This window comes from Lonchura striata, chromosome 22 (genome assembly GCF_046129695.1).
Source record: "Lonchura striata isolate bLonStr1 chromosome 22, bLonStr1.mat, whole genome shotgun sequence".
Taxonomy (NCBI): Eukaryota; Metazoa; Chordata; class Aves; order Passeriformes; family Estrildidae; genus Lonchura; species Lonchura striata.
Genome location: NC_134624.1, coordinates 10226329 through 10254089, shown reverse-complemented (window position 1 = coordinate 10254089; position 27761 = coordinate 10226329). Strand labels below are relative to the sequence as shown.

At 38.7% G+C, this 27761-nt stretch overlaps 1 protein-coding gene across 4 annotated transcripts in view; it reads left to right on the top strand.

Moving 5' to 3' along the window:
- The window catches only part of DENND1A (DENN domain containing 1A), a 151917-nt gene that overhangs the window by 8410 nt on the left and 115746 nt on the right, over nt 1-27761 (top strand). For all 4 annotated transcript variants that reach the window (XM_021543691.2, XM_021543690.2, XM_077787932.1 and 1 more), the window contains exon 3: nt 21134-21177. In XM_021543691.2, coding sequence (XP_021399366.2) covers nt 21134-21177 — 44 coding nt within the window. The remainder of the gene's footprint in view (nt 1-21133; nt 21178-27761) is intronic.

The following is a 27761-nucleotide window of genomic DNA, read 5'->3' as shown; positions in this document are numbered from 1 at the left end:
GCTTTCACTGTCCTTTCCCCTCATGATTGCTTAGAAGTAATTATCATCTGTGCTCAGCATTGTATACTTTTGGCACATGAAATCTTTGGTAGATTATACAATTCCAGCATTCAGTTGTATTTAAAGGTGTTTTTTGTGCTTTTCTTTGTTGAATTCACAGGTCTTGCTTTGAAACTTACAGATTTTTCTTACTTAAGTAAATGTGATGTCTTTTTTTTGAGAACTATGAAGCAGGATAGCTTCAACTCTGGCTACATGAAGATGAGTGTTTTTTATGAAAGATACATTTCCTTAGGAGAAGACAGCATCAAGCCATTTTTTGCCTAATTATTGGTATTTCAATGGAAGCTGGTAATTCCCCTTTCTGAGAGGACATGTATTTGTCCTGTTCTTTCTTTTATTACCAATATACCTATAAAAGCTTTTCCTGTTGTCCTTGGTGACCAGATCTACTTTTGGCAGGGCTTTAGCTGTCCTAACCTGATGCCTGGCTGTTCAGGCAGTTCCTCTACATTCCTTCCAGGCCATGTTTCCCTGCTTCCACCCTCTGGAAGTTGCCTGTTTGTGTATAGTTCGTCCAGGTGCTCCTTGTTCATCCTTAGAGGCCTCCTCTCCCCTGATTTCCTCTTTGTAGGGATGCATTGCTCCAGAGCCTGGAGCCTCCTCACCAAAAGTGAGAAGCTGCAAAATAGAACAGAGCTTGTGTTTTTACAGTGACAGTACATGGAATTTACCTAGTGAGAAATCTGTGTTGTCTGTGTCAGGTATAAGTATGTCAAGCATAGGAACTTTGCAATTCTAATGCTTCTCACCAGCTCCCACACATTTACTTTCAGAAAAAGAGGGGAAAATAGCCATGGTTTTATTGTAAAAATTAAATATTTTAGGGAAAAATTGGCTCAAAGTAGAACTAATACGTTTTGTGTCTCTTGTGCATGATCTTTTCTCATGCATTGGAATTGTTACATGATGTGGATAATTAAAAGCTTTTTATGAAATACTGTTGTTTTACTGGATTTTTTTTTCCTATTTTTAATCTTTGTGTAAAGGAAGGAAAAAAGCATTTTATAAGTTTGTGATTTTTTTATTTGTCGTGGCATTTCATGATACTGAAACTTCACAGAAGGTGAGGCAGTAAATTACAAAGGACTTTTATTGTTTCTTTTACAGGAGATAACTGCTTAAGCTTACTTAAGCACTCCTATATATGCTATTGACACATTGTAGAGAAGTGCATTGCAACTGTTTCCTATGTGTTTAATCTCAGCAAGAAGATTGTTTTGTGCAAGTTTTTTGAGACGCAGAAGTAAAAAGGATCTCCTAGCAAATTTAGTTTAAATACCTTTATAAAGAAAGTGAAAGCTTACTACTTGTGAAATTTTTCTTTCAACTTTCAAAGCACTTTATGATCTTAAAACTGCTGCAGATCATTCATCAAAAATAGGATGTGACAAATTTAAGGCTGTTGCTGGACTTCAGCCAAAGATTCTCTCTTGTTAGAAAGGCCTGTGAGGAGAATTGTAGTCTGACTGTCAAACTGTTCCTATAGCAAAAGAGAATTTGTTAGTCTAAAGTAACTGATCAAAATAGTCTCTGAAGTAAGAGCATTTGAAAGTAAATGCTCACAAGAGTAAAACACCCCCTACACCCCTGTCTGGGAGGACGTACCATGCTTTTGTGTGGGGTTTTTTGTGTTCTTGCCAAAGCAGACATTATAAAAGTATGTCAAATCTGTAGCTTTACCATGTAGTGTGCCAAAAGGCCTTTCTCTCCAAGGACCTCATTTTTCATCTTTTTGTGAGTGTAGCATAAATTCTTGCTGTGTGTTCAAGGAAAAAGCTGAAATGGTTTAGTACAGCTAAAGGATTTCTTTCTGAGTGTTTTTTAAAAAAACCATGGTAAGTTAGAAGCCTAAATGCGACCGCATGGACAAAGTGTAAGTATGTTAGAGTTTAACAAATGTTCACTGGATTAGGAAAGGAAATGTAGTTTATGCTACTTCTTTTATGATAGAATTTAAAAGATCTTGCTGTAAGACTCTCCATGTGCTTTTTTCTTTTCTGGAAAACATACTGCTAAGTTGAAAAGGGAGATGAATCTTAGAAGGAAACTATTAACTCTGAGGTAGTTTATCATTGTTTGAGTGAAAGGATGGAATTTGCATTTGAATTGGCTCCTAGAGTAGCATGTACTACTAATCTTGTTCCTACTAGAAGCTTGTGAGTAGTTTAAGTACTTCCTTCTTTACTTTTCATGTTCTAGCCTTGGGTTGTAATAGCTCTTTCCCTCCCTTCCCCCTTCCCAGTAGATCACAAATGTATAACTTAAACTAATCGAAGTCCTTAACTCTACTGGGAGAAGTCACGATGTACTTGGGCCTTAAAATTATTCTACAGTTGTCACAGTGGTTTCTGTGGTTGGACTTTCACAGGTAGAGAGAACTTGCAGCTTTCTGTCTCTTGTCAGACACACTGCTGCTCCCTACCATTATCTTTTGTCATAGATTATAATGTTACATAGCAGAACAGTGCCTCCTATACTGATGAAGGATTTTCTTGAACATAAGCAATGTTACTGGACTAGGATTAAGTTAAGAGTTGGTCATTCAAAGGTTGTAAACCTTACCTGTGCACCTCTCAGAGCAGCCTTTATTTTTTTCAGATTAAAGCATTTTATTGGTTCCAATATGCCCATTCTGTATTGAGAAATAGATAAAATGTTGAAGGTTTAGAAATATCAAAGGAAGTACAGAATGCAGGTCTTTTTCCATTAAATAACGGCTTTCTTTTGAAGAGGCTGGAATTCCCATATCAGAAGTTTTCCTATCCCATCTTTACAGTGTTGTGTTGCTACATCGAACTTCCTAAAGCAGGATTGGAAAAGTAACCAAAGCTAAGTAGGTAGGTGGTATTTGGGAATTCTAATTCTCCTAAGCTGCTGCTTTGTTTTTCTGTTTCCATTTGATTGCTTTGCTTCTAAGTACAAACAAGGTGGAAGATTTTAACAAAGAGCTTGCTGGGACTGCAGTGTCAGGGTAAGTCAATAGCACAGTTTGAGCTGTTTTCTGTGAAGACAGTTTACAGTTTGTTTTTTACAGTATAAATGATATATAGAACTCAATTTGAAAGAAACTCACCTTAGGAAAAAAATACTAGAATCTGTCATTTTGCAAGTCATCATATATTTTATCTAACACATTTTTAGGCGTATTCTTATCTGATAGTACTAGATTTAATAAATCCCCAAACCAGTAATATCAAATCTATCTGAGTGTTTCTCTGAGCTACTTTGTGGGAAGAGAGCTCTTTGGCCTTTTTTGCTTCATGCTTTAACTACTTCTGTCTACAATCTTTCCTATTTCACAGGTGTTTACTAATCTGCAGTATATTGCTATGCTGGCACTGTTTAACTAGACAGAAAAATTCAGCACAGAAAGTCTCACTCACAAGACTTTAAACTCTTTTGTTGATTTATATTTTTTTAAGGGAGCTTGACATCTTCATCAAGTTCACAGTGGGCCTGCTTTGTTTGCTTTCTGTTGAATGCTTGATAAGATTTTTCTTCTATTGTTTTGTGCAGCAAGGACAGAACTTGCCATGGCTGAGGTGGTTTTTTTGTAAATCCACAATATGGTCATTGTCTGCTGCTGAATAATTGTGACTGCTTTTTGTACAACCAGAACTAAGGCTTTGGCTGTGAACAGATTCCTTCTTAGCGTGAAAAGAGACTAATCCATGTAAATACAGCCCCAAAATAAAGCTTTACAGAAAAAGGGAAAGGCTGCTAAGCAGGAGGGCAGAGGTCAGCAATTTAACCTTTAACCTAACAAATAAGAAGCATGAAAGTTCCCGAATTGGTTTACAAAGGCAAGCTCCTGTGATCTGTCAGTTTTTCTTTTCATGATAGAGTTGGGTGAGAAAACTGACTGACAGCTAGTGCCTTTTTAACTGCAGGTTGGAATTAACTGCTAAACTGAAACTTTCTTAGGGAGGGTTTTTCTAGTGATTCTAACAAATTATTTTCTTTCACTAGCAATACTTTTTCTTGAATTTATAGATTAATTGGAGTGATTGTTCCTTTTAAAACATTCTTGAGGGACTTGATTTAGATACCAAATATTACTGAAACATTAAAGATTTCAGCATTTGAAGCATTTAAGAATTTGGTGAAGCACTTGTTGCAATTAACTCTCTCTTACTGTGCTGTTTTAAGAATAGGGCTGCCATGCCAGTAACTGCACAGAGATTGTACTTTGAGCAGAGTCCAGACGTTGATGTTAAAAGGGTGTGTGTGTGTGAAACTTTATTTAAGGGAGTAGTTTAAACTTTAGTTCATTCTCAGTCATAAGCATTCCCAAGGGGGTTTGTTTTTTGGTTGTTCTCAATCACAACAGGTAATCTTGTTAATGAGTGTTAACTTCTGCTCAAAGCTTAGTGCATCTGTAGTTAACCTGGATACAGACATTGCTGTAAAGGACTTTCAGTTCGAGTGTCATTCAGGTGAAAAAGAAACAAAGTAGTAATGACTTTAAAGGAGACTCCCTGTGGATTTAAGAACAGGAACTTTGGGTGGTTCCTTTCCCTGAAGTTAACACGGTCCCCTAAGTGTCTCTGACTGGTCCGTCCATAGTGGGATGATGCTTCCTATGAATGTTTTCAATAGAAATACTGGAATTTAGAATTTGTCTGTCTTTAGTCTGCTGTTGTGTAGGTTGGTAGCTGTAGCAGAGCACTGCTTCAAGGGCAGCACTCAGGCAAAGCAAGCGTGAGGAAGTCAAAGATGAACTAGATCCATTTGTTTTGCTGGTTCTTTTTGTTATGGGGAGTTCCTTGCAAGAAGAGAATGTAAACTGGAATTCAAAAAGAGGCCTGTTAGAGTGCCCAAGGCATGGGCTGCCTGCCATTGGTGTGGTATTTTTTGTCATGAACAAAAAGTGACATTGTTAGGTTTTCCTGTGGTTTTTTGTTGGTTTTGTTTTGTGTTGATGTTTTCTGTTTGCGGTTTGGGTGTTAGATTTTTTTATGAATTGAAATGGAGTTTAAAAGAGATATTTTGAGGTTAGATTATTATCAAATAAGTGTAAAATTAATGCAAGACTATTGTTTTACTTCAGCAGTTGTCAAAACCCAAGATCAAATCTAAACAAATCCTAAACTCCACTTTCTGTGCTACCAGAGGCAATTTGCTTTTTGGTCCTTCTTGGACTAGCAAGTTTTGGTAAACAATTTGTCAAAATTCCGGATGCTGACAGATTTTTGGCTTCTGGGAAGATGATTTTTATGTCATTTTTTAAGATGGAAACAACTTTTTATATACTCTTTAATATTACTTACTGCATGGAAGTGTTAAATAGAAACCAAGGAAATTGGGCTTCCATATTGAGAATGACAACCTTGGGTAGAAGGATAGGAAGAGACAACTGATACTGGTAATCTGTTGTCTGGAATGGATTATAGTCTAGAATGTTTTTTCTGAACGCTTTCCTGACTGGAATATCTACCATTAGAATTTGTGCTGGGATTTTAAGTGGTGGTGAAGGGAATTAGACTCACAACTCCCATTGCATTCTACAGGTGTTAACTCAATCCCATATTTGGTTCCTTTGAAGAATCATTTACTTTGTAACTATGTAGTTCAGAATATAAATAGTGGTTAACATGACGTCTTCATGAACGAATTCTTACATTGTTGCACACCTTCAGAAAATTACTTTATTTCTGTGTGTAAAATACTTTGGAGATCCTTGAGATCTTTCCAGAGGTTCTAAAACCAGGTTATCACTCTGTGGAGAAACACCTATCAAACATACTTAATGCAGACTCAAGCCAAGTGTGAAGGTGTGAAGACAGAATGGCTGGTTGAGCACCACGGTGGGGCGGAGGCAGAGTCAGGTGTTTGCTGTTGGTAAGCTGTGTGTTTGACTCGGTGATATTTCAGTGCTGTGCTTGGTGTTTGTGTGAGTCTGGCACTGGGAGAGTGCAGACGAGCAGGGAAAGGGTCCCAGAGGGGAGGAGCAGCTCCAGTGGAGCAGAGGCTGGCGCATGCTGTAGGACGGGTCTGTAGGACAGAGCTGCTCCATGGGCAAGGGCGGAGCAAATGCTAATAAAACACGGCAGAGGAGAGGTAAAATGCAAAAACCCCAACCCCAAAATCAAACCCCAAGCCCCAAAACTTTCCTTGAAATAAAGATGAAATTTTCTTCTTGAGATGTGCTTCAGTTGCACCTAAAGTAGTTTCTGGTTTTATCTGATACTTGTCTCTTGGTCACTGACTCAGCTTAATTTGAAGAGTTTATCAAACATGTAGAAAAGATTCATTAGGGTAAATAACACTCTCTTAAAGCTATAACTTCTGTCCACAAATGTATTAACATTCATATATTTTTTTTATGTTTGCCACAAAATAATTTATTGATCTCATCTTACTCCATTTTATCTAGAGGCGATCCTGGCATGCAGAAAAGTGTTATAAATATGATTATTTTGCTTCATTGTGATTAAATTCTTTCTACACTAAATATCAGATTATATTTGCCCTGTGTATTTGTTAAGACCTGTTTGTGATGATCCATCATCTTCTTTTGTGCTCAGTAGTGGTAAAAATTGTTTTTAGTTTGTGTTTGGGAAAATTTACTTGTAAAATATTTGCTAGAAAGATCTACCACTACAGTATATCACAGTGCATCAATATTGTGTAATTAAAGAGACCTCTTTAAGGTATGTTCTGCTGGAAAGAATTAGCATGTTAAAACAGAAGTGTGCAGCTCTCTGTGTACGTGGCAGTGTTCATAAACAAGAATAGATTTAGTGAGTAAATAGAATTATTTAACTTATTCAGTATTTTATTCCTTAATGAACCGTGGAGGTATAGAGTAGTGAAATCTCACAATTTGCCATCTCTCTTGCACGGATGGCAAAAGCGTGTTTTGTTGCACTTAGAAATACTAAATGTGGCATCCAGCAATACAGTAATTACAGCTTATCATTTTGATGTATTTCTTGATTGCTTTGCTCTACCCCGGCCATGGGATTCTGTCCTTCACTAAATCATCTTGAAACAATTCTGTATCTGCACTAAATCCTTAGAATACAGTGGGTATCAATCACATGGACAATTAAAATTAAGTATTGACATGTTTTTAAAATAGTCATACATCTCAATTTTGTTTATCTCAAAGTTTTAAAAACCTAATGACCTCGTTGCATCTCGACTATAATTACCATGTTTAAACTTCTATGCATTTTTTACTTTAAACAGCCTTTGTGTTTTTTTTAAACCAAAAGAAAATTAATGAGAAGAGACAAAGAGACATCAAAGAGGTTTTCCCTCTGATTGCAGTGTTAGAAGTTTTGCCTGAAAATAGGTTACATTTCTTCTGTTTTCAACTGAATCCTCATTAACTTTACATTTTAATGATGTCCAGAGCAAATTATACGATTATGGGAGATGCCTTAAAGGGAAGCTTAAAGGACACCTTTTTAATGTTTGTTTCTTTACTGGTAGCAGTATTTGCACCAGTATTATAAACAGCATTAGACTGCTGAAAGTAATTCCAAAACATATCAAAAATATATTCCATTTTTGCCATATGTGTAGTATGAGTGTCTTAATTTAATATTTAACACAAATAGAGCATGTTATGGGGAGATCTTCGTCTTTGTAGAACAAAAATGTAAATCAGATCCTTTGAAAGACTTTACAAATTACTTGTGCATCTTCTATTCAGTTTTGTTTATAATGATCAAGTAAAATGGAGACAGACGATTTAAAAAAGTCTTGGAATTGTTTTGTTTTCTTGAACCTTCCATGAGACAATGGTTGAAGTGTTAATAAAGTGCTAGTTTGTATTTTTACCATGACAAAAAGCATTACTGGGGGAGCGTGGTAGAATTTCAATTTATACTGTTTAGAGGAGCTCTAATAAAAGCAGTTCTGTGTTCTAATGTAGTTCTACTAAAAATTAAGATTGCATAATTAACTTTCTAGATGAAGAATTGTGCTATATCAACAAAACCTTGTATTCAGTGCACCTTAAACAAGGCTACCTGGAATTGGCAATAGCTGGAATGGAATTTGGACAGTTTGGAATGAAATACATAATTTCTGACTGTAGCTCAATGTAAAGTTAGAAAAACACATCCAGCTTGGTGGACTTTATGTGATATTGTGTTAGAAAATGGATTTGAGTCTTTCAAAGGTTTGGCTCTCTGCAAGTGTGAAAGCAGCTGTTGAAAGCCATGGTTTAAGTTCCTAGTTAGTCTTAAGTCTTTTAGCTTTGATGCCTGCTAATGTAACTTTAGCTTGAAGATGGTGTTGCTAAAGGAAATAAAGGTTCAGTGCAATTTTCTGCTTTTTCTCATCTTTATTTTATAATTATCAGAGAATTGACAATCTTTAGTTGAGATGCAGAGTAAAAATACTGATGAATAAACTCAGGAAGATACAGATTACTAACTTCTAGCTGACGGAAAGATGTGCATGTTATTTTTATTTCCTTGGCAAGAAGAATTTTGTATAGAATCATATTAGCACTGAAAACATGGAATGTTCTTCCTGGTAGCTTGTTCTCCAAGTATTTGCAGTGTGGCTGTTTCCAGCCAGTTATGTGTTAATGATACTGCAAGGCTGAAGCATTCCAATCATTCATATGCCTGTCCTCCCTTTCTCATAAGGGTTTCTTTGCTCAGGGATTTTGCCTTATTTCTTTAGCTTTGTTGTGGTCAATTCAGTTAGTATAATAGCAGAGATACTGGCTTTTTTCCCCTCTTTTTTTTCTTTAATAGAGAGTTATGTTAGAGATATACTATAACAGAGATAAGAGCTATTTATGTCCTAAGCTATTGATTTTTAATTAATGTTGCCTGGGCTCATACATGTTGGCAGAATTGCTAACAGCTTGTGGCATTTTTTAATTCACATCTTCTTTTTTGGTATTTTGACAGTGTCATTCATATCTCATGAAAAAGTACCTCGTCAGGTTAAATGTGTTAAAACACCGAGCAAAAAAAAAAGGAGAGAATGGAACATAGGGCTGCCTAGAAACCTTGATCCATTGCCAAAGTATTTAAACAATTTAGTGTTTTGGTTTTCTAGCTCCAAGCTGCTTCTCAAATCCCTTGCTAATTAATCCAGTTAATTCTTTGTAGACTAACTGTATGCAGGGCTTTTTCTTGGGCCTCTATCGCTGAGAACCCTGTTTTGTTTGAAGCAAACCTAAGCTTGGTTATAAAGGTTGTAGTAACAACGTGAGTACTTGCAGATGTAAATACAGTGCCTTTTAAAAAGGAGTTGTGTTTGTGTGGGTGACTTCTAATTTAATCTTTCATGTTTAAAAATTAAACATACATACTTGTATAAAAAGATGGAGAGAATTTCATCATTAGTTTGTTACTTAAGAAAAGGCTGTGGAGACTGTGGAGCAATTACGGCATCGAGCACTGACGATGTGGTACTAGAGTTAGTGATATATGTTTATTTTTCAATGAGTAAACTGTGGTAAATAGCATTAATTTCTGTTCTCAAAACGCACATTTGGGTGTAGCCCTAGCAAGAGTTTAGCAAAAAGGTGAGTTTTTAGAAATGACTTGTTGGTGCTTGAAATTCTTCTGGTGAGAGTACAACAGCAGTATGAATTCAGACCTGGAAAAAGCAGCTGGGGAGCAGAGAACTTAGAAACCCAATTAGACATGGAATGAAATAATGAGAACAGAATAGGTACTGCTCAAGGTGTGCTGGTGTGTGATAAGAGCTGCCCAGCTCTTGAGCTTCCTTCTCGTTTGTCTGATTTGTGAGAACTGTTTCCTGCAGCATCCCACTCCCAGAGTCGACGGCCAGCTGCACTTCAGCACAGCCTGGATCATCAGCCTGTGGAGAGAGTTTGTACAGGTGGATTCAAGTTACAGTTTTAGATTACCTGTGGAGTAGGTAGTGAAGGAAAAAGATTGTTTTCAACAAATCTGCTGCTAAGGGTGACCAGATTGAAACAAATCTGCAGAGCTTTGAAAAGGGCTGAAAGTTTAGTTGGGAGTTTGTGGTTTCTTAAAGCTGGGCAAGGGAAAGAGATAGTAAATTAGTGAAATTGCTGGGTTTATATTTACCTGACTTCCGGGCTCTGACGTGATCATGAAACGTTCCTGCTCAGAACTGGACTACTCCACTCTCCCAGGAGCATTTTGGTAGCTGGATGTATGCTCTCATACATCTTGGAAGTATCAAGTGTTTGAAAACATTTTTTGTGCTTAAAAATCCTTTTGATACCCTTGCCTTTTTTACAGTAGCAGAAATGTTTTAAATTTTTTTAGCAAGATGATAGATTTCCTGTCTAGCTGCACTAAATATCAGCGAACTCCTCTTTATCTAAACCAAATTTCTCTTCAAGCTGACAGCACTGCTTTAAATGTGCTAAACTTGTTTTCACAGAGACCTTCCTTTTGTTTCAGCACTGCACACAGCATAGTGAGCTTTGCTAATGGTAACTGAAAGCATTGCAGCCATGAACTAGGTCAGTCCTGCAAGTGTCGATATATCCATGGCTCTGTTGTGCTGCCTGATGCTGTCCTGTTAATGAACTTTCCTCCAAAAGAGAGAAGTCATTCTGAGCAGCTGAACATGAAGTGATTTTGGTTTTCTTTCAGCTCACAGTCATTAGCTCCATGAGATGTATTTTTCCATGTTAGGACCTCCTTCCCCTCACTCCCACTAAGTTTTGAATGATATTCAAGAAGTTCAGCTTCTGTCATCAACATTTCTGACTCCACAGAAATGTTTTGCTGGGGTGCATGTTGGACGCTTTTTGTGTTCTTACAAACTTTCCTCCCATTTAATACTTTGGTTGAAAGCTTTCATGGGACCTCAGTGATGCTGTAGCCTTAGGTGAGCCTCACTGTGACCAATCTCTGATTTTTGTTTTTTTTTTTAAATTGGATTCCAGCTTACCTGTTCTTACAGATTTTTACTGTTTTACCATTTTGAAAGAATGGGCAGCACCAATAGGAGTGGTGAATTGAGATGGCGTATTGCATGGCTCAAGCTGAAACAGAAAGGTGAGACTGAATACTGAAGAGTACAAGGCCAAGTTCTGAAGTGTCCCAATAAAATAATTAGTGCTCTCTCTTATGTATGATCTTTTAATATATGAACTTGCACACCTCAAGGCTCAGGAATATGTTGGTGACTGTAGAAACCCTTGGTCAGTTCTGTTTCTTAGGCCAGGTTTCTGGGGTTATCAGTGCAGTGAGTGTGAAGCTCCAAGTGTGGCTAAACTAGAAAAGCTACAAGCAGAGCACCACTGTGAAATCAGCTCCCCAGAAATGCTCGTGAGGTTTGGCTGTCCTTTGTTGGCAAGGACATGGATGAATCAGATTGATGGTATGACAGATAAGCTGTATCCTACTGCATGTGCCCAAAAGCATTTGTGGTGGTATCTCCACTGCAGGGACCAATGGAATGGAGAAGGAGGTTTTCAGCGTTTCATCTTTGATGAGTTGTTGGTTTTGTTTCAGTGCCATAGGGATCACTAAAGCATCTTTAACTAAGCACAGGCGCATGAAGAGAAGCCATCAAGCCCCAGCTGCTGGTGCAGCTCTGCTCTCTCTGAACTGTGCAGTTGCTGTGCTGGAGGGCCTTCTCAGAGGGAATTTGTGCAGTTGGTGACAGAGCAGTGTCTGGGAGTAGTGCTGCTCCACTGCAGTAGCACACGGGCACTTGGAGCCTGGGAACAGTTGGAGACCATCAATATTGAGAGTATGAACGTGGGGTCAGAGTTTGAATTAGAAAGTTACATAGCTTGAGGCTTAGAAATCAGTATTCACTGTTGCATGTGTAACAAAGAAGGTTTCTCTCTGTAGGTCAGGCAATTATCCAGTTGCTCAAGAGAAGGGTTGTTGTTTTTCCTTTCTTAGTACAACACTTCAAGAACTTATGGTTGGCTACAACTCTTCTGTTCCACGTCCTTTTTCAGTCAGTTCAGATTAAACCTGATGTGTGGTAATCCATATTGCCATGGATGTATTTCTGCAGAGCTTTATGTATTTCTCTGACAATATGTCTATCTGAAGTTATTGTGGTTGGTGAAGTTTGGAAAGAAATTTAAAAAAAGTCAAACAATTGTAAAATGTTCTCTAAGATACAGAAAATATGAATTATTACCAAATTTAAATTGTCAGACTATCACTAAAGCTAAACATAAAAATGACAAAAGAAACCACCTTGGAAAGTGTTTATAAAACTTAAAGTATTTTCTAGTAGTGAAAAGCCTGGCAGTGTGTTGGAAAATACTGTTTGCTTTCGTTAGCAATTCCTTTAGGTTTTGTAATGCAGTTGATTGATTTCCATGGCCACATTATGGTTTTACACTATTGCTAAAAAGCAATATGAAATTAAAATATTAATTCTGGTTTTCTTCAGAGCAGCAACTAAGTTAAGAGTTATTTGGTTGACACAGGAAAGTATAAAATGTATCATGACATAAAAATTTCTTGTAAAATGAATTGAATAAGGATTTTTAAAATGAAGGTGGTTAGTATGCTAATTAATACAGTTGGGTATTAATTCAGTTGGCTATAAGCTCTGTCAAACATAACTTTTATTTCTGCCGCTGTACAAAGTGAGCTTAGAGAAGTTGTTTTGGGTGCATGTGCTTGGCCCTTCAGCAGAAGAAGTGATCTTGGGCCAGCAGACAGGCATTCAGAAGCCATCTGAAATACATGTCCTGTAAATATTAAAGAGGTGACTGTTTATGGTAAAGCTGTCAAAGCTCTGGTTGCTTTGGTCTTAGCCTGAGAATTTGCATTCTGAGAATCTAAATTAACAGATTTAGACAATTACTGCTTGTGTCTGGTATTGTTAAACTCTAGATGATGCACTAATTTGGATTAATTAATTAATCAGGATTAATTTTTGCTGCATGTTAGCTAGATGTGATAAAAGTCTTCTTAGTTTTCTTTCTTTATTGCTTCTGAGACTTCTGGAGAAATCTTAGCTTGTAAATCCTGCTCTGCATGGTATTGGCACTTCCAGACTGTCACATTTAAATCAGAGTCTGAAATATTAGTTAACTGATTCTTTCATATCCCCAGGACAAGCAGGGCTTGCCAGCTGCTGTGGAAGTGGGGAGACTGTCACCAGGCAACTCTGCTGTCTCGGAATAGAAATACAAAGAGGCAGGAGAGAAACAAATTCAGTATTCATGGCCTGAGCACTTAAAACACATCTCTATTAAATTTATAGAGTGTCAAAAAGGTTATGAGAAAAAATACTTTGATCAAACACAATTAAATAAAAAAATTATTAAACCCCAAAAAAAGCCTGCTTAAAGTAGGTGTTCCCATTCAACTTTGCATTTAAACTCTTTTGTATAATTATTACAGGCAGCCTGTAAAAAGTTTCAAAACACTTCGTATTTAATTTTGTAAGCCAGGCTTTGTGGATTCCTTGACCATTGGAGTACGATTTTACCTAATTATATTTTTTGCAAGTTTTAGCTGCTGTATAATTTGCTGACTAAAATTACAGGGGGAAAAAAAGAATTTAATATATAATCCATTCAAAATTTGCAGTTTGCAGGACTCCTGGAGTTTGGCTTCGATTTGCAGGAATACTACATTTCTGAACAGATGGTTATCAAGAGAAATATCCCCTTAAGTGCACAGTAAAGCAAACTCAAAAGATTCATCAACCGTGCTTTAATGTGGGCTCGAGGTATCACCAACGTCATTAACCAGGGCAGAGAAAAGATCTGAAGACCTCAAATGAAGATGGGAGATGTAACAAACAGGCCTGGAAATAAGTACTTATTTTGTCTTCTGGTTCTGATCACTGTTTTTTTAGTTTTAACTCTATCCTGTGCATCCTCTTCTTACAGTTCTAGCTTTAGTTCTGTCAGTATCAGCAGTTTAAAAATTAATCTGGACTGAAAGCTTCCTGCTCTTCTTTGTAAACAAATAATTCTGAGTTTACTGATCACTTAAGACATCTTATGCTTTCCAATGTCTCCCTACTCTTAGCAGTTCAGAATGGTAGCAATAGACATTCATCTGTACCATTATACAGCTGGGTTTTGTGAAACCTATAGTGTGGTATGATGAAACAAAAGAACTTAAGGATTTAATAGAGAGATATTTCCCCAGTTGTATTTAATATTTTGAGAACACTGCTTGCACCACAACTGTTTCCAAACTTCCATTAAAAGAATTAGTAAAGTTTTGATTAAACCTGGCCCCGTTCCCTGTAAGAGTCTGAGGGAGTAAATAACAGCAGTTAAGATGGAACATGTTGCCTTATAAGAGGGTCTGACTAAACGCTCTGCACGTGGCAAGCTGGGCAGTTCAGCAGCTTGACATGACACCGAATAATTGATGAGGAAACCAATGGAGCCTCTTCTGTTTGTAAAAGGCAGTGAGTGTTTTTCCTGTCTTCTTATCCAAGAAGTGAGTGTTGCTTTTGTTTATGTAACAGGACTGTAAGGTGAACCAAGACCCCTTTAGATGGAAAGTTGGTTTGTCTGCTGGAAACAGTGAAAGTCTCATATATTATCATTTACTCTGAATGACTTATAAAGCTGCTGCTGTTCTCATGTCTGCACTGGAAACCTGGTGTAAGGGGATCAGAAACCTGGTGTGAGGGGATCAGAAACCTGGTGTGAGGGGATCAGAAACCTGGTGTGCACCCCACATGTATGGACATAACTCTGACAGCCTGTGCCGGTTCTTGAGTTGTTAGAGCTGTTACCTCTCTCCATCTCTTCATTCTGGAGAGCTGTATATTACCTCAAGTAAAAATCTGCAAGGTAATCTGTAACTTAACCTGCTTTTCTTTGGAAGGATATTTTAAAAAACACATACAAGATGTGGCTGAACACTGCTGAGGAAAGTTTTGTTCCTCACTGCCCCTCTGGCTCCTGATGTGTTAATAATATAAAAACAATTATGGAAATCATAGTGATTTGCTTAATCTGTTCTAGTTTTCTCCCTTCCCTCCTGTTTTCTATGATGTATATTTTATACTGCCTTTGCTCTCAGTCTTTGCTGCTTTTGCATCACTTTACTGAAGTCTGAACAGCATTTTGTGTCTGAGTTACAAACCTTATATTATGTTTCCAGATTAACTGTTTTCATGTTACCAATGATGTTTTTGGCACTTGCAGGGCAGACTTCCAAATGTTCTGCTGAAGAGAGAGAGAGGCAAGCTTAGGAGTCTGTTTTTTGTGGCATGACTGTCCGTGGCCTCGTGCACAGCAGCTGATGCACCAGTCCTGGCTGGTTCTCTCACTGCAGGGCCGTGTCCACCAACCCAGGCCCAGCCTGGCACAGGGACACAGCCTGGATCCTGGGGCTGGGATGGTTCTTTGCTCTGTGGTCTGCTAGGTGAACAGGTTGATTACAAACTCACGTGGGTTGTGTGTTTGAGTGTGGAACCTGCTGTGGGTGCTTGCTGTGCTCAGTGGCACCTTGGGGTGACATAGTCTCCCACACTGTGGTGCTAGCAGTGGACTTGTGTGATGGGATGTGAGACTTGCAGAATTTTCTTCTGCATCTTGGTTGTTTTCTGACTTGCACACTTCTAGAATAAAGTGCACTTCAAAGAGAAAGGAATGAATGCTTAAAGCTGCATATTAAATAAAAATGGAAATTTTTATTCCATATGTATTTTATGTCAGAATTCGTTCTGAGGTTTCATGTCTGTCTTGTGTGTGTGTAGGTTTTTTCTTTCCCACATTTTCTCCTCCCATCCCCGCCTTTTTCCCTCCTCCCCTGCTTCCTGCTCTCCGAGATGGTATCTGCAGGCTCAGCTGCAGCAGGTTAGGGGCAAGCAGGAGTGTTCGGCTGTGCTGAGTGCAGGACACCAAGGAGTTTGCAGAGGTTTGGAAAGAAGTTTGCATTGCTTTTTAGTTGTGCTGCATAAGGATGAGAATGTGTAGTGGATATTGAAATGAAAAGTTACTCTGAATGGAATTCCTGTTCATTTTAGAGGGATTGCACCTATAAGGACCTTAAAGGAGTGAATGAGGTAAACAATTAGTTAGGAGAAAAAAATGAAGGAATTTTCACTATATTTTTTAATTTGGGATTGAAATTATTTATTTGTAGCCAATATGGATTAAATTGCCTGGCTTTTATCAGTAAAAGCAAGTTTGTTATTGAGTTTGCATGGTTTACTCCGGGAAATATTTTCTGATAATTTTCTGAAAACTTCTCTGGTCTTGTAATTTCCATACAATTCAAATACAGAGCAGTTTGAGCTGTGCTATTTGTAGAAGTAATTAAGCATGTGTCTTTTAAAGCAAAACTCCTCACTTTATGACGTAAGAAAAGTTGTGAGTAAAAGAGCAGCATAGTTACACTAATATGCCATTGTAGCACGTTCCCATCCTGTCATCTGGAAAATTAAATCAGGTTCCAGCATGGATTAACATCCAGACTTGTGTGGAGGGGAAGGTACTGTCTTAAATGCCATGAAATTGAACAATGGGATTATACAGTTCACAGCTAATTTCAATATTCTGCTGTATTTGGCTTTTTGTTAAACAAGATCCTGTATGGAGAGGCAGGGATAGCTTTTAGAACTTGGAAACATTCACGTATGTAATGAAATAATAACAATAATAGCAGGGATATGTTTGAGTAATGAATGCAGTGCTCTGCGTAGTGTGCACAGATATGAAATGGAATCTCCACTTCCAGAGGGAAAATCCGGATGTGTTAGCCATGAGAACTGCACTCACCCAGTGTGGAGTCTGTGCTGTGTGTTACCCTTCTGGTGAGTCTGGAAATGCTGCAGAAAAGCCTTGCTCTCTGTCCCCAAGAACGAGTGCTGGCTTTGCTCACCTCTTTCCAAAATAACCCCCACATTGTTCCAGTGGGAAGTGATTCCATCAGTTCCCTCAGAAGCACCTCTTAAAATAGTTGTAAGGGACACTGCTGCAGAAGTAGCCACACAGCCTATTTCATACGAGGTTTTCCAGCCCGTTCCTCCCTGGGACACACTGTCCCTGGTGAGTAACAAGGGCTGCTGGAGCTCCAGGACTTTGGCCAGCTGAGATTTTGTGGCAGCAGCTGCTTTGTATGGAGCTGTATCCTCTGGGCAGAGAGCTTCCCATGGTGCATGTCAGGTTGGTGAGTGAGCCCACACTGGCTTCACTGAAGTCACTCATGGATCTTAGGAAATTGCTACAACGTGCCATTGGTTAACAAGCTTTTTAAACCTGAGTATAAGCATTAGGAATAAAATAGACTTTTTCTTGGTACCAGCAGTTTAAGTTCGTGACATATGTGTATTTCGTTGCATTTGTGCCCCTACAAGAAGGGGAGATTGCAGATGGGATGGTGTATTTTAGCTTTATTTTTGAATGTTGTTGCTTGTATTCTTTCTGTTTTACACTTGCAACTTACAGTTTCCAGTGCTGTATTTCAGCATGTATTTATATTCATGGATGGCTGTTTTCCAGGGAAGTTTGTGAGCACTTGCTTTAGGCATAAACTGTGTGGCTCTTGTCATCTTTGTGAACTGAAACTACAAAACCAGTTCTAATGGAAGATAAAGAGGAGATACTAGGTTACCAACAACAGAAAAGTTCAGCGTGTAGCACAACCTGAATTCTTGTTTTGGGATTTGGACAAGTTTAGTTTGAGAAGCATCTCCATAATTCCTGTGACTTTTTCCTTTTGGGGACTAACCTGCACTGCATTTGTTCCTGGTTTGCAAGGTCTCCTCCTGCTCTCAGCTGAGCTTTCAGAGCTCGGGTGAGTTATAGGTGACTGCAAGGCTTCAGCTCAGTGCTTTGCTGTAGCTGGGCAAGAGCTTGGTTGGGATTTCAGTCTGGCTCTTCCCTTGTTCTGATGTCAGCAAGTAGATTCCACTCTCCTGAACTTGAAAAAAGTATTTTACATGTGTTTACTTTGCATCATTTCACTCGAAAGCCTGTTAAGTACCTGGAATAACAGCGTTCCCTATGCTTTGAGTTGCAAAGGGCTTTCTTACTGTCTATAACTACAATGGAGCTACATCTAACTGTTTGCATGCGCTGTGCAAAACAAATTACTGCGAGTAAAAGTGTTTGAAGTTCCCAAGTTACTTTAGTTTTACAGGCAGAGTTGACAGTCAGTTCTGTTCATGTGTTTGCCAAATATTTCACACGAGTGCTGAAACAGTTTTCATTGATACTCCGGGTGCTGATTAAAGCTGAATCCTGGGTGCTGGCTTGGCCTGTATCTGTTTGTTTGACTGTTTTCTCTTGTTCAGAATAATTTGGATATCATGTCTGTTGTGATTTTTGGGTGACTTGTGCTTATTCCTTCAGGGGAGAGCCTGCCCTACTGAATAATATAATAGCAATGTTTGATTTTGAGATATTTATATTTCATGCAGTTAGGTATCTTGGGGGCCACTATTGTATGTATTTATGTCAGTCCTCTTGGTGTAGTGAGGGTAGTCTGGCTTCCTGAAATTCATGGCATGACCATGTAGAATTTAAATATACTTCTATTGTGTATAGGTTGGTGAGTATAGTTGAAAACACCTTTCAAATTCACACTGGGTTAACAGTGAAGAATGGATGCAGTGATGAAAGCTGTAAGATGTGAAGTAGTTTCTTTTTCACTGTGACCAGATAGTGCAAGTTTAGTAAATATTCCCAGACCATTTAAAAGGTGAGGTGATGGAGCTGACCCAATCTTAAATAGAAAGGACTTGTGAAAACATGAGGACCCGTGGCTGCCAGGCAAAGCATTACCTGTAGTGTTCCAGTTTCTCTGGATTAGCCATCCTGATGCTGTTGTGAGTTGTGTCATCCCAAGTGGCCTGTGGACAAGCTGTGTCCCTGTGTCACACGGGCATGTGACACACAGGGCAGTTCCTTCAGGTGGGACCATAGAGGCAGGAGCAGGGATGTGTTTGCTCAGGGTGAGTTCAGCTGCTGTGAATGCTGGAATCTCACCAAGCCCCCCACAGACCTCTGCCTCTGGGCCAGGAGCTGAGATGGGGCTCAGGCTTCATTTAAATAACTCCGTAGGCTTGTCTGGGCTGTCCTTCATGGCAGGGAGTTCCAGGAACACAGAAGGGCTTTCAAGATGCTAAGAAAACAGGAAAAATACATGTTTACACACACACACACACACACAATTACTTTGTATGCCTAATCTGTTTTGTTAGATTTTTCAAGAATGGTTTGCCATCTATGGACGAATGTGTTTAGAGCAAACACACTTTGGATTTATGTCAAACTGAGTTCCTCATTTCCCTAAGAAAATGGTAAATGATACAATGTTTTGTGTGGCAGTATGTGTATATATATTTATATTAAGTTAGAGAGCAATGCATCTTCTGGGGGCAGGGGGGTGCAATGTAAGTTTCATGTTCAGACACCATTGCAGATGTCTGCAGTAATACAAATTTGTTTCTTCCATTCATTTGGGTTTTTTCCCTCCTGTGGAATTCTGAAATCTTGCGCTCCTTTAATTAAGTTTAAAATTATTTAAAAATCTGCATCTTACTAGGTGTGGCATAGTTTCCTTTTAGCACTGATGCTGTACTTGCTGTGCTGAAGTGTGAAGCTGTACTGTCCTGTTAATTGCTAACTATGTGCATGTGCAGAGGGGGCCCATGCCAGCACACTTGGTCACATCTTTTGTGTGTTTGGACACTTTGCTCACTTACCTGCGTGTAGGCTGAAGACTTTTCAAAGGAAGGCTTTCAAAGGAAATCCCTTGCTCTCTGTTTCTGATTTGCTGCGGTAATGTAGATGGGTTTGCTGATATGTGCATGTACAGTCTGATATGTTGTATGTGTATCACATGAAATGTTAAGACTAAGCATCTGATTGTCTGGAAAATGTAAAGCTGGAAAGTTTGGAAAGGCCCAGGCTGTTGGACTTCTCACGTGCACAGAGTACACCATGGACAGGAGCTTGCACCACCATGGCCCAGCTCCTGACTCTGCAAACGCTGCTCTGGGGACTCTGGGCTGGCACCCACGGCAGCGGAGGTGCCCGTGCCACCCCTGGCTCCTGAGCTGGCATGGCCCAGCCTGGGGCCGTGTCTGCAGCACCAAACCTGGCCTGGCACTGAAGGGCAGTGCTGCCACTGTACTGTTTGTTTGTTCATGCATTGAACTTGATTATGAACTCTTCCTGATAGTTACATGGTTTGGTGTTTGCAATTAAAAAATTATCTTTGTAGAATGGAATGTGGCCTTCTCCAATGTATTCCTTTGAAAAATGGATGGCTTTGAAGAGATCTCTTTTAAATAGGTTGTCGTATAAATAATTTCCATCATGATATTCTGTTGTTTTATGAACACCTCTAATTAAATTTAAGATAACTTCTCAGGGAATACTACCATATTATTTATTCTGACAGCCAAAGAGTACGGACGTTGCATCAGTCTTGAATGCTTGGTACTCTGAAATGTTTCACACTTGTTTTCCTGATGAGAGAGGTTCCAGAACTGCATTAATTGCCTCTTTACAATTCTGAATAAATATTTTTGGGTTTTTAGGGACCGTACCTTAACATAATTATAACGTAATTTTGAGGGATTTGTAAACTGGTATCACTGAAAACTGTCAATGGAGGTAAATTAACACAGTGCCTGGAGGTGGCAAAACTGATTGTCTGATTTTAACCAAAATGAGGTGCATTGGGTAACCATTTCCTGGTGACAAGCCCAGGTGGCAAATTACAGCCAGAAAGATGTAGCCCAAGTACCAGCCTGAAGTTCAGTCTAGCACCAGGGCTTCTCTTTAAAATTAATTAATATATTTATATTTATATTTATATTTATATTTATATTTATATTTATATTTATATTTATATTTATATTTATATTTATATTTATATTTATATTTATATTTATATTTATATTTTTGTATATTTGTATATGTCTGTGTATGTGTACACACAGACATTTTTTGTTTCATTTGTTTTGTGTGTGTTTTATGTACAGTTTTTTTCTGTCTGGAGGAGGGTAAAGGGAGAGCCTTGAAAAGTCCTTCCCTGCTCTTATCAGCACAGCAGCCTCAGCTGCCCTCCTTGGATCCCCTGCCAGGGTTGCTATCATCTTCTGATCAAATATTAATGTGTGATTCTCTGCTTGCTCACTAATCCAAAGCCAATTAATATTATCTGTCAATTATTTACAGATCCTGAGGTGCGGAGGCAATTCCCAGAGGGCTACAGTGACCAGGTTTGGAATGCGTAATTAATTTTTTACATGACAAAATTTATTTCAGGGTTGTTCAACATATTATTGCTGCTCTTTTTACTGAAAGAGATAAATGCATTCTTAGAAAGAAAAGGAAGCTGTAATTAGAAGCAGAAGGATAAAAACATTTTTACACATAAAGCAGAAAACGGAAGAATTTGGATCTCATAAGATTGGTTTACAATCTCGTTTTTACAAGCGAACATGAGAGCGAGAAGGAAAATTGATTAATAAATTTCACTTTTTGCCTTTAGGTGCCAGAGCTGCAGTTCATTTGGCAGAGCTCTCTGCATTGTCTGAGGTTTATAGCTGTGTTTAACTGGGCACCTGGCACTACAGCACATTTTTAAAATTCTTGCCTGATCATGCAGTCTCTAGTCTGCTTCAAAAAGATGGCATAAGAGCCCAAATGTGTGGGTAGAGCACACAGGCATTTATCATTTGGTTTAAACACAGATTGAATGAGGAATTCTTCACAGGATCTCTGGCTGACTTGGGAACGAACACCTCCAAACTGCCTTGTCCTTGCCCGCGGCATCGGGAGTGGCCCGGGCTGGAGCTCGGGCGGGCACCGTTGGGTGTCAGGGGGAGCTCTGCGTGTCCAGTGCTGCTGCCAGGCTCAGCCCTGGGCTGCTGCTGCCCTGAGCTCCTGCACCTCCAGGCCTGGGTAGTGCTGAAGCTGTGGCATGGTGAGGCTGTTTAATAGAACAAGAAATTTGGTCCCAGTGAATCTCTGATATTGGGTGATATCAGGTTAGGTCAGCACAGCTATATTAGCTCAGATACTTTCCCTCTAATTGTGTTTTCACACAACATGAAATTTTGTGGCATTTAGACTAAAGCATTTAACAAATTGTTAGCTGTGACAGCTCACCACAGCCAAGAAGAATGGTTTCATATTTGGCTGTAATCACTGTGTGCAGTGGGACCTTGACCAGGCCTTCTGGGTGGTTTTGTAGTAATAGTATTTTTTTCAAAACACCTATTGAACTACCTGACTGCTTTTCACTGTAGTTCATTGTTAGGATTTGCTGTTCACATGGAGTGTAGCATGGAGCGAAACCTTTTGGAGGACTGCATCCTTATTGCCACTGTAGGTCTGTAAGTTGTTAATAAACAGCTCTCTGAGTTTGGATTTCCATGAGGACTAGCTGCTTTTCAGCAGTGCTGTGTCTCAGTTTAATCATGAGTGAACGGATGGTCCTTCAGAGCTGGGATAGACAATTGTGTCCAGGATCAGAGTGTTACAGGAGAGTCTTGTAATATAATTGACTTTATAAAATTCCTAATGATCCCCTTTCTTCTGCTGGAAATGGTTAGACTTGTATTATATTGCTATGAATATGCAAGACTGAATGAAACTCAGAGGAGCCAGAAGCTCATAAAAATTCGTAAGATGTTCACCCAGTTCTAGTCAGAATTTCCAATCGCTGATGTCAGACCCCCTAAAAACACAGAGCTGTGTTTGTGTGGTTTTGGGGTGGGGTTTTACTTTGTCAGATATTTTGCACATGTGAACTTACAGGGAAAGCAAAAGAAACGAGGCTGAACTTCTCAGATTTGAGTTGATTTCAAAGATGTTTTTCCTGTTGATGCACAGAAGGAATATTTTCTGATCCTGGTAGTTCGATGTTCTTAAAGAGGAGAACATGTCCAGACCTGACAGATTTAGATTTGAAAAATCTAAACATTTAAGTAAGCCAGAGAGGAAAAGCTACATCCATGTTTGTCCTTATTGATTTAGAGCTCTGAAAATACAGAAGTTGCAAATCAGTCAAGTTAGCTTTATTTCTTAAAACTTCTGGTTTATTATTCTTTGGAAGAATAAAAAAATGTAGAAGTGCCAAGTCACTGCAGAGGAAGATCCATGGTAAAAACCCCTTGATTTTTCTGTGTGTATTCTGAATGCAAAGGAGAGAGATGATCTGCATGTTAGTGCAGGCAAAAATTGTTTCTAGCAATCAAACATTTATGATTTAATCCAGAAGGAATATTTGAGTTAAATCAACACAAGGTAAAGCACTTATTAGTAAGGAAAAAAAAAAAGGAAAAACACCTCAAGTTTTTTTTATTCATCTAAACTCTCAGTGCTTGTTTTTACATACACTGTATTTCCCATGTACCAGCACATCTGATCAGAGACCCTCGCTGCTGCTAGATGTTTTATTCTGTGTGTTCTTTGTACCTTACAGTAAAAGAATCTGTCACAAATTATTGTGCCTCACTGCTTTAGAAACTGAGAAAAAAGGGAGGTTAGATTGACATCTGTGACTGAATAATGATGACCAGCCTTTTGGCTCCCCTTGAGCCACAAAGCCAGCATTGCCTTTAGAGAGGAAAAAGGAGTAAGAAGAAAGGGGAGGGATAAAAGAGAGTTACAAATCTGTGGTCCCGGAGATGTATTACTGTTGGGCCAGTTGTCTGCGTGGTATGATAATCCATTTTGATCTTCTGTCTTAATTGTCTGCTAAAGACAAATGGGCAGTAAAAGTTCATCAGTTTCATCTTTTGCTTCTCATTTAGAGACAGAATAAATGATCCATGGCTACAGAAGAAACCTTTCTTTCTGACACGGAAGTAATGCAGACCCAACACGTTTTATTAAAATATTTCTCCCTCATTATTTCAGTCCTCTCAGCTCTGATAGATCTTACTGTTTCATGAAGAATGTAATCTGAAATGTAAATAAGGGATTTGATACAAAGTCAGGAAGTAATGAGCAGGCTAGCCACATTGCAGGAATTTTGATTGTAATTACTGACAAAGTGAATTCTGCGTGTCCTGATTTTTTCCCTCAAGTTGTCTTTGACATGTTCAGACCACAATGACATCTACGGTTTAAATCTGTTAAATAACTGTATAAGGGAATATTTTATAGAAAATGTCATAGACAAGGTAACTGAGGAGCCTTACCAAGGGGAGAAAATGCTAATGATTGCTCCAGGCCTCTTGAAATGGGTAAAATGAGACTTTTTTGAATGGCAGGAGAGACACTGGAGTAGTCTTGAGATACATTTTCAAATATGAGACTGCTTTAACTTGTTGGGTTGTTTTATAATAGTTTTTAAGAACAAAATGTATATGTATGTGTTTGTGGTTTTACCTAGAATGAAATCAGTAATTGTTGGTATTATAAGCAACAGTTTCCCAGTGCTGGATTTTCAGAATGACCTCAGAATTTAAACCAGATGAGAACTCTTAGTTTTTCTTTAGAAAATGCAGTCACTGTAGATAGAAGTACCCTTTCAAAAACTGGAAAAGTCCTTCTGTATCACTGTATTTTCTGATTTGGGTTCCTAATAAAAAGTTAGTAATTAAGTTAATGTCTTTTAGGTGGAATCCTGTGCTGTTGGGATATTGTAAATACCATCCATGGCAGGTCACCACGTGAATTTTGGCTGTCCATTGTTTTGAAGATTAATCGCAAGATTAACAGCTCTTCTGGGTTAAAGACAAGGAAGTTTGCAGCAAAGATACAAACTTCTATCAGAAACAATACAGCAAACAGTTGTATAAATATATAGAAACAGGAAGTAGTAAAACAATCAATGGAAGGTATAGGAGGAATTACACAACCTTGGAAAATGCAGTAAATTTAAAAATACTTCTTTATTTCAAGTAGTGCATCATTTGGTTCCTGACTGTTTTAATCTTTATAGCTCATCTGAAAAGGGAAGGAGAAGTGCTGTTTGTGAGCTGCTCTCAGTGGTATGATGGCTTGTCTGTAATTTGATGAACTATTGTATGTTCAGTTAATTACTCCAGGAATGACTGAGGTATGCGTGCTTGCAAGCTGGTACTTATGCAGATTGCTACTTCTATTCTGCTGGTAATTTTTCTTTCCACTGGCATTGAAACAGAGTTTATAACGAAACCAACAATCTTTATACATTTATAGATAAACTATAAAACTTTATGGCAGTCTTTATATAGAAACTAATGGCCTTTCTTGTACAGAGTCTGTGAGCATTGTGCAAACATTGCACACAGGGAAAAATGAAAAGCACTTTCTTTGTGTCATTGAGAGTTGTGTGATTGGAGAGTTGTTACACAGTGCTGGCCACTAATGGAGCATAAACTCCCTGTCTTGGAAAGTCTGTGTGCACTAAGGGACTGAGCTGCTTGAACAGGGATGATTGGGATGATTATGATCCAGTTAAATATTTCTGAATTGCACATAATCTGAGGATAAACTTTTTACCTTACAGGTTGCGTACACATTATGATAAAACCTATCTTAAGAGTAATTTAAATTAAGAGCTGTCCTTTTGGGAGCAGATGAAGTTGGGTGGGGAAGGCTGAGGAGTTAGTAATTTAGAAAATGTAGAAAAATGGTTCTGATGTTTTTTGTCTTTGAGCTTCTGGTTGAAGTAGCTGCGGCACATGATCCTATCTGGGAAAGAGCTGAGGTGGAAATGTTTGTTTTCCTGTTTGTGCATCATTGATAGCATTAATTGACTATCTTTTCACTTACGATATCTGTGTCTCATGGTGCAGGGCAGGGTGGTAAAAGTGCAGAAAACAAATAGTAATTAACTGGCAATTAATGTTTTGAAGGAGCTCAGGAGGTTACTTATTTTGGCATGAGAGTACCTGAGGTAGTATTGGACTCTGGAGTCTGTCTGTGAAAACCACACCAAAAGCCAGTGTCCAGAAGTCAGAAGAATTTTAAATAGAAATAGAGGAATAGTTGGGTTCAACTATGAGGAAGTATGTCCAAGCCACTTTCTAAACCATCTCAGTTCTCTTTCATGAAAAATTTGAATAGATATTGGAAGTTTGCTAAACACAATTTGATTTTACTACAGACGATTCAGCGAGTGCAAACATTACTGGCTACAATCGTATGGCCTTTGTTATACAAGAGGTCAGACTAGATGATCATAATGGTCCCTTCTGGTCTTAAAAATCTGTGAATATATGAATAATTTAAAATCTGTCCTGCAAACAGGAGGTGGTGATATTAAAATCCTGTGGGACTGCTTGTGTGAGTAGAGGTTGTGGGATCAAGCCTAGAGTGAGTAATCATTATCACTTTTGTTTAAATTTATTGATAAAGGTATAAAATATTCACTGCAGGTAAAGTTTGGTTTCTTTAAAATGGGAGATGCTTTTGGAAGTTGTCTTGTACCAGACTCCTGGACCATTCAGTTTTATACTGGTGCTATTGATTGATTCATAAACTATTTCAAAATTATTGTTTAGAGACTTGTGACATGTAGAAAGCATCTTTGTTTTGTTTAAGAAGAATATGAAATAACATTCAAGGTCCTGCCAGTGGGGGTTTGGGCATATTAAAGTACAGCCAGCTCATCTCCCTGCATGTAAAGCTCTTCCTTTCTCCTTCTGGTGGTGGTGTTTGCATGGGCAGGAGCTGGGAAGTGCTGTCCCTTGCAAAGAAGAGTTTTTGGTGATGATGGATGACACTCGTTGGTATTCACACACTCAGTCCTTCACGTGTGTCTGGACAGCAGCATGGAACTGGTGGCATGTCACAGGGACAAGCTGGACATGACCTTTGTTAAACCAAGGAAGTCCAAAGTTCTTTGCTTTGCACTTGGAAAATTTCAGATTCTGAGTTTGGTCATCTTTGATCATATCAGCTCTCCTTTCTTCAACAACCGCTTTCCAGGACTAATGAATGTTTTTATAGCTCTCAGGTTTTGACCACAATTCTCCCTAACATATTCTCGTATTTGAAAATCTGAAAGTTGTAGAAATGCTGATCTATTTAAAAAGCTTTATCCTCTTACAACCTTCAGTTTTCTGAAGTGATCACTCACTCCTTCTCATCTCTGCAAAATATGTTGGAGAAGTTCTTCTTGCCCTGTGGGCAAGAGTGTCCTTATCATACTCACCATTTAAATCTTTGTTCTTTAGGGAATTCTCAAACCGGTGTGACGGGAACACGAGCCTGAGAAACAGGGCCTTGGGAAGTTTCAAAGTTGGTCAGCTGTTGCCCCCTTTGGGATGATTGTTCAGTTGTGTTACACTTCTCCCTGCAGCAGGCAGATACTGCCTGGGTGAGGGAGGTGTTAAACAACTTTGTTAGTGGCAACTTCAACACGTTCCTCAGCAGAGAGGAGCATCTTGGGCACAGCTATTGGACACCTGTGAGAAGGCAAATCCAGGGGCTCTACCAGCTGCTGGTACTTGATAGTGCTGTGACAGCTGCATCCTTAGCAGTGAGATTTCCTTTTCAGGTAACAACTTTTGAAGTGTTACTCTGTTTTCTTCTAAGTCCACCGGCACTGATGGGACAGGTTTCCTCAGTACTCGTCAGCAATTAGCTGTTTGCTCGGTTGTTGGTTTGGATTCCCAGTCCGTAGCTTATTTCTGCTGAGGCTGTCACTGATGGGGATTTTTGGTATGAAATGACAAAGGGGATTCAGGATTCCCTTTGGTAACCATGCAGGAAGAAATTGAAGTCCAGTGTTCATCTCTCACAGTTTTTAATGCTTGACCATATAAGACCTTTTCAATGAAATTACTAAGTTTTGCAGTGGGAGATGGTAGAATTTCTCTAATACGGAAATGGCAGAAATGTGATTTCAGAGACCTCCTGT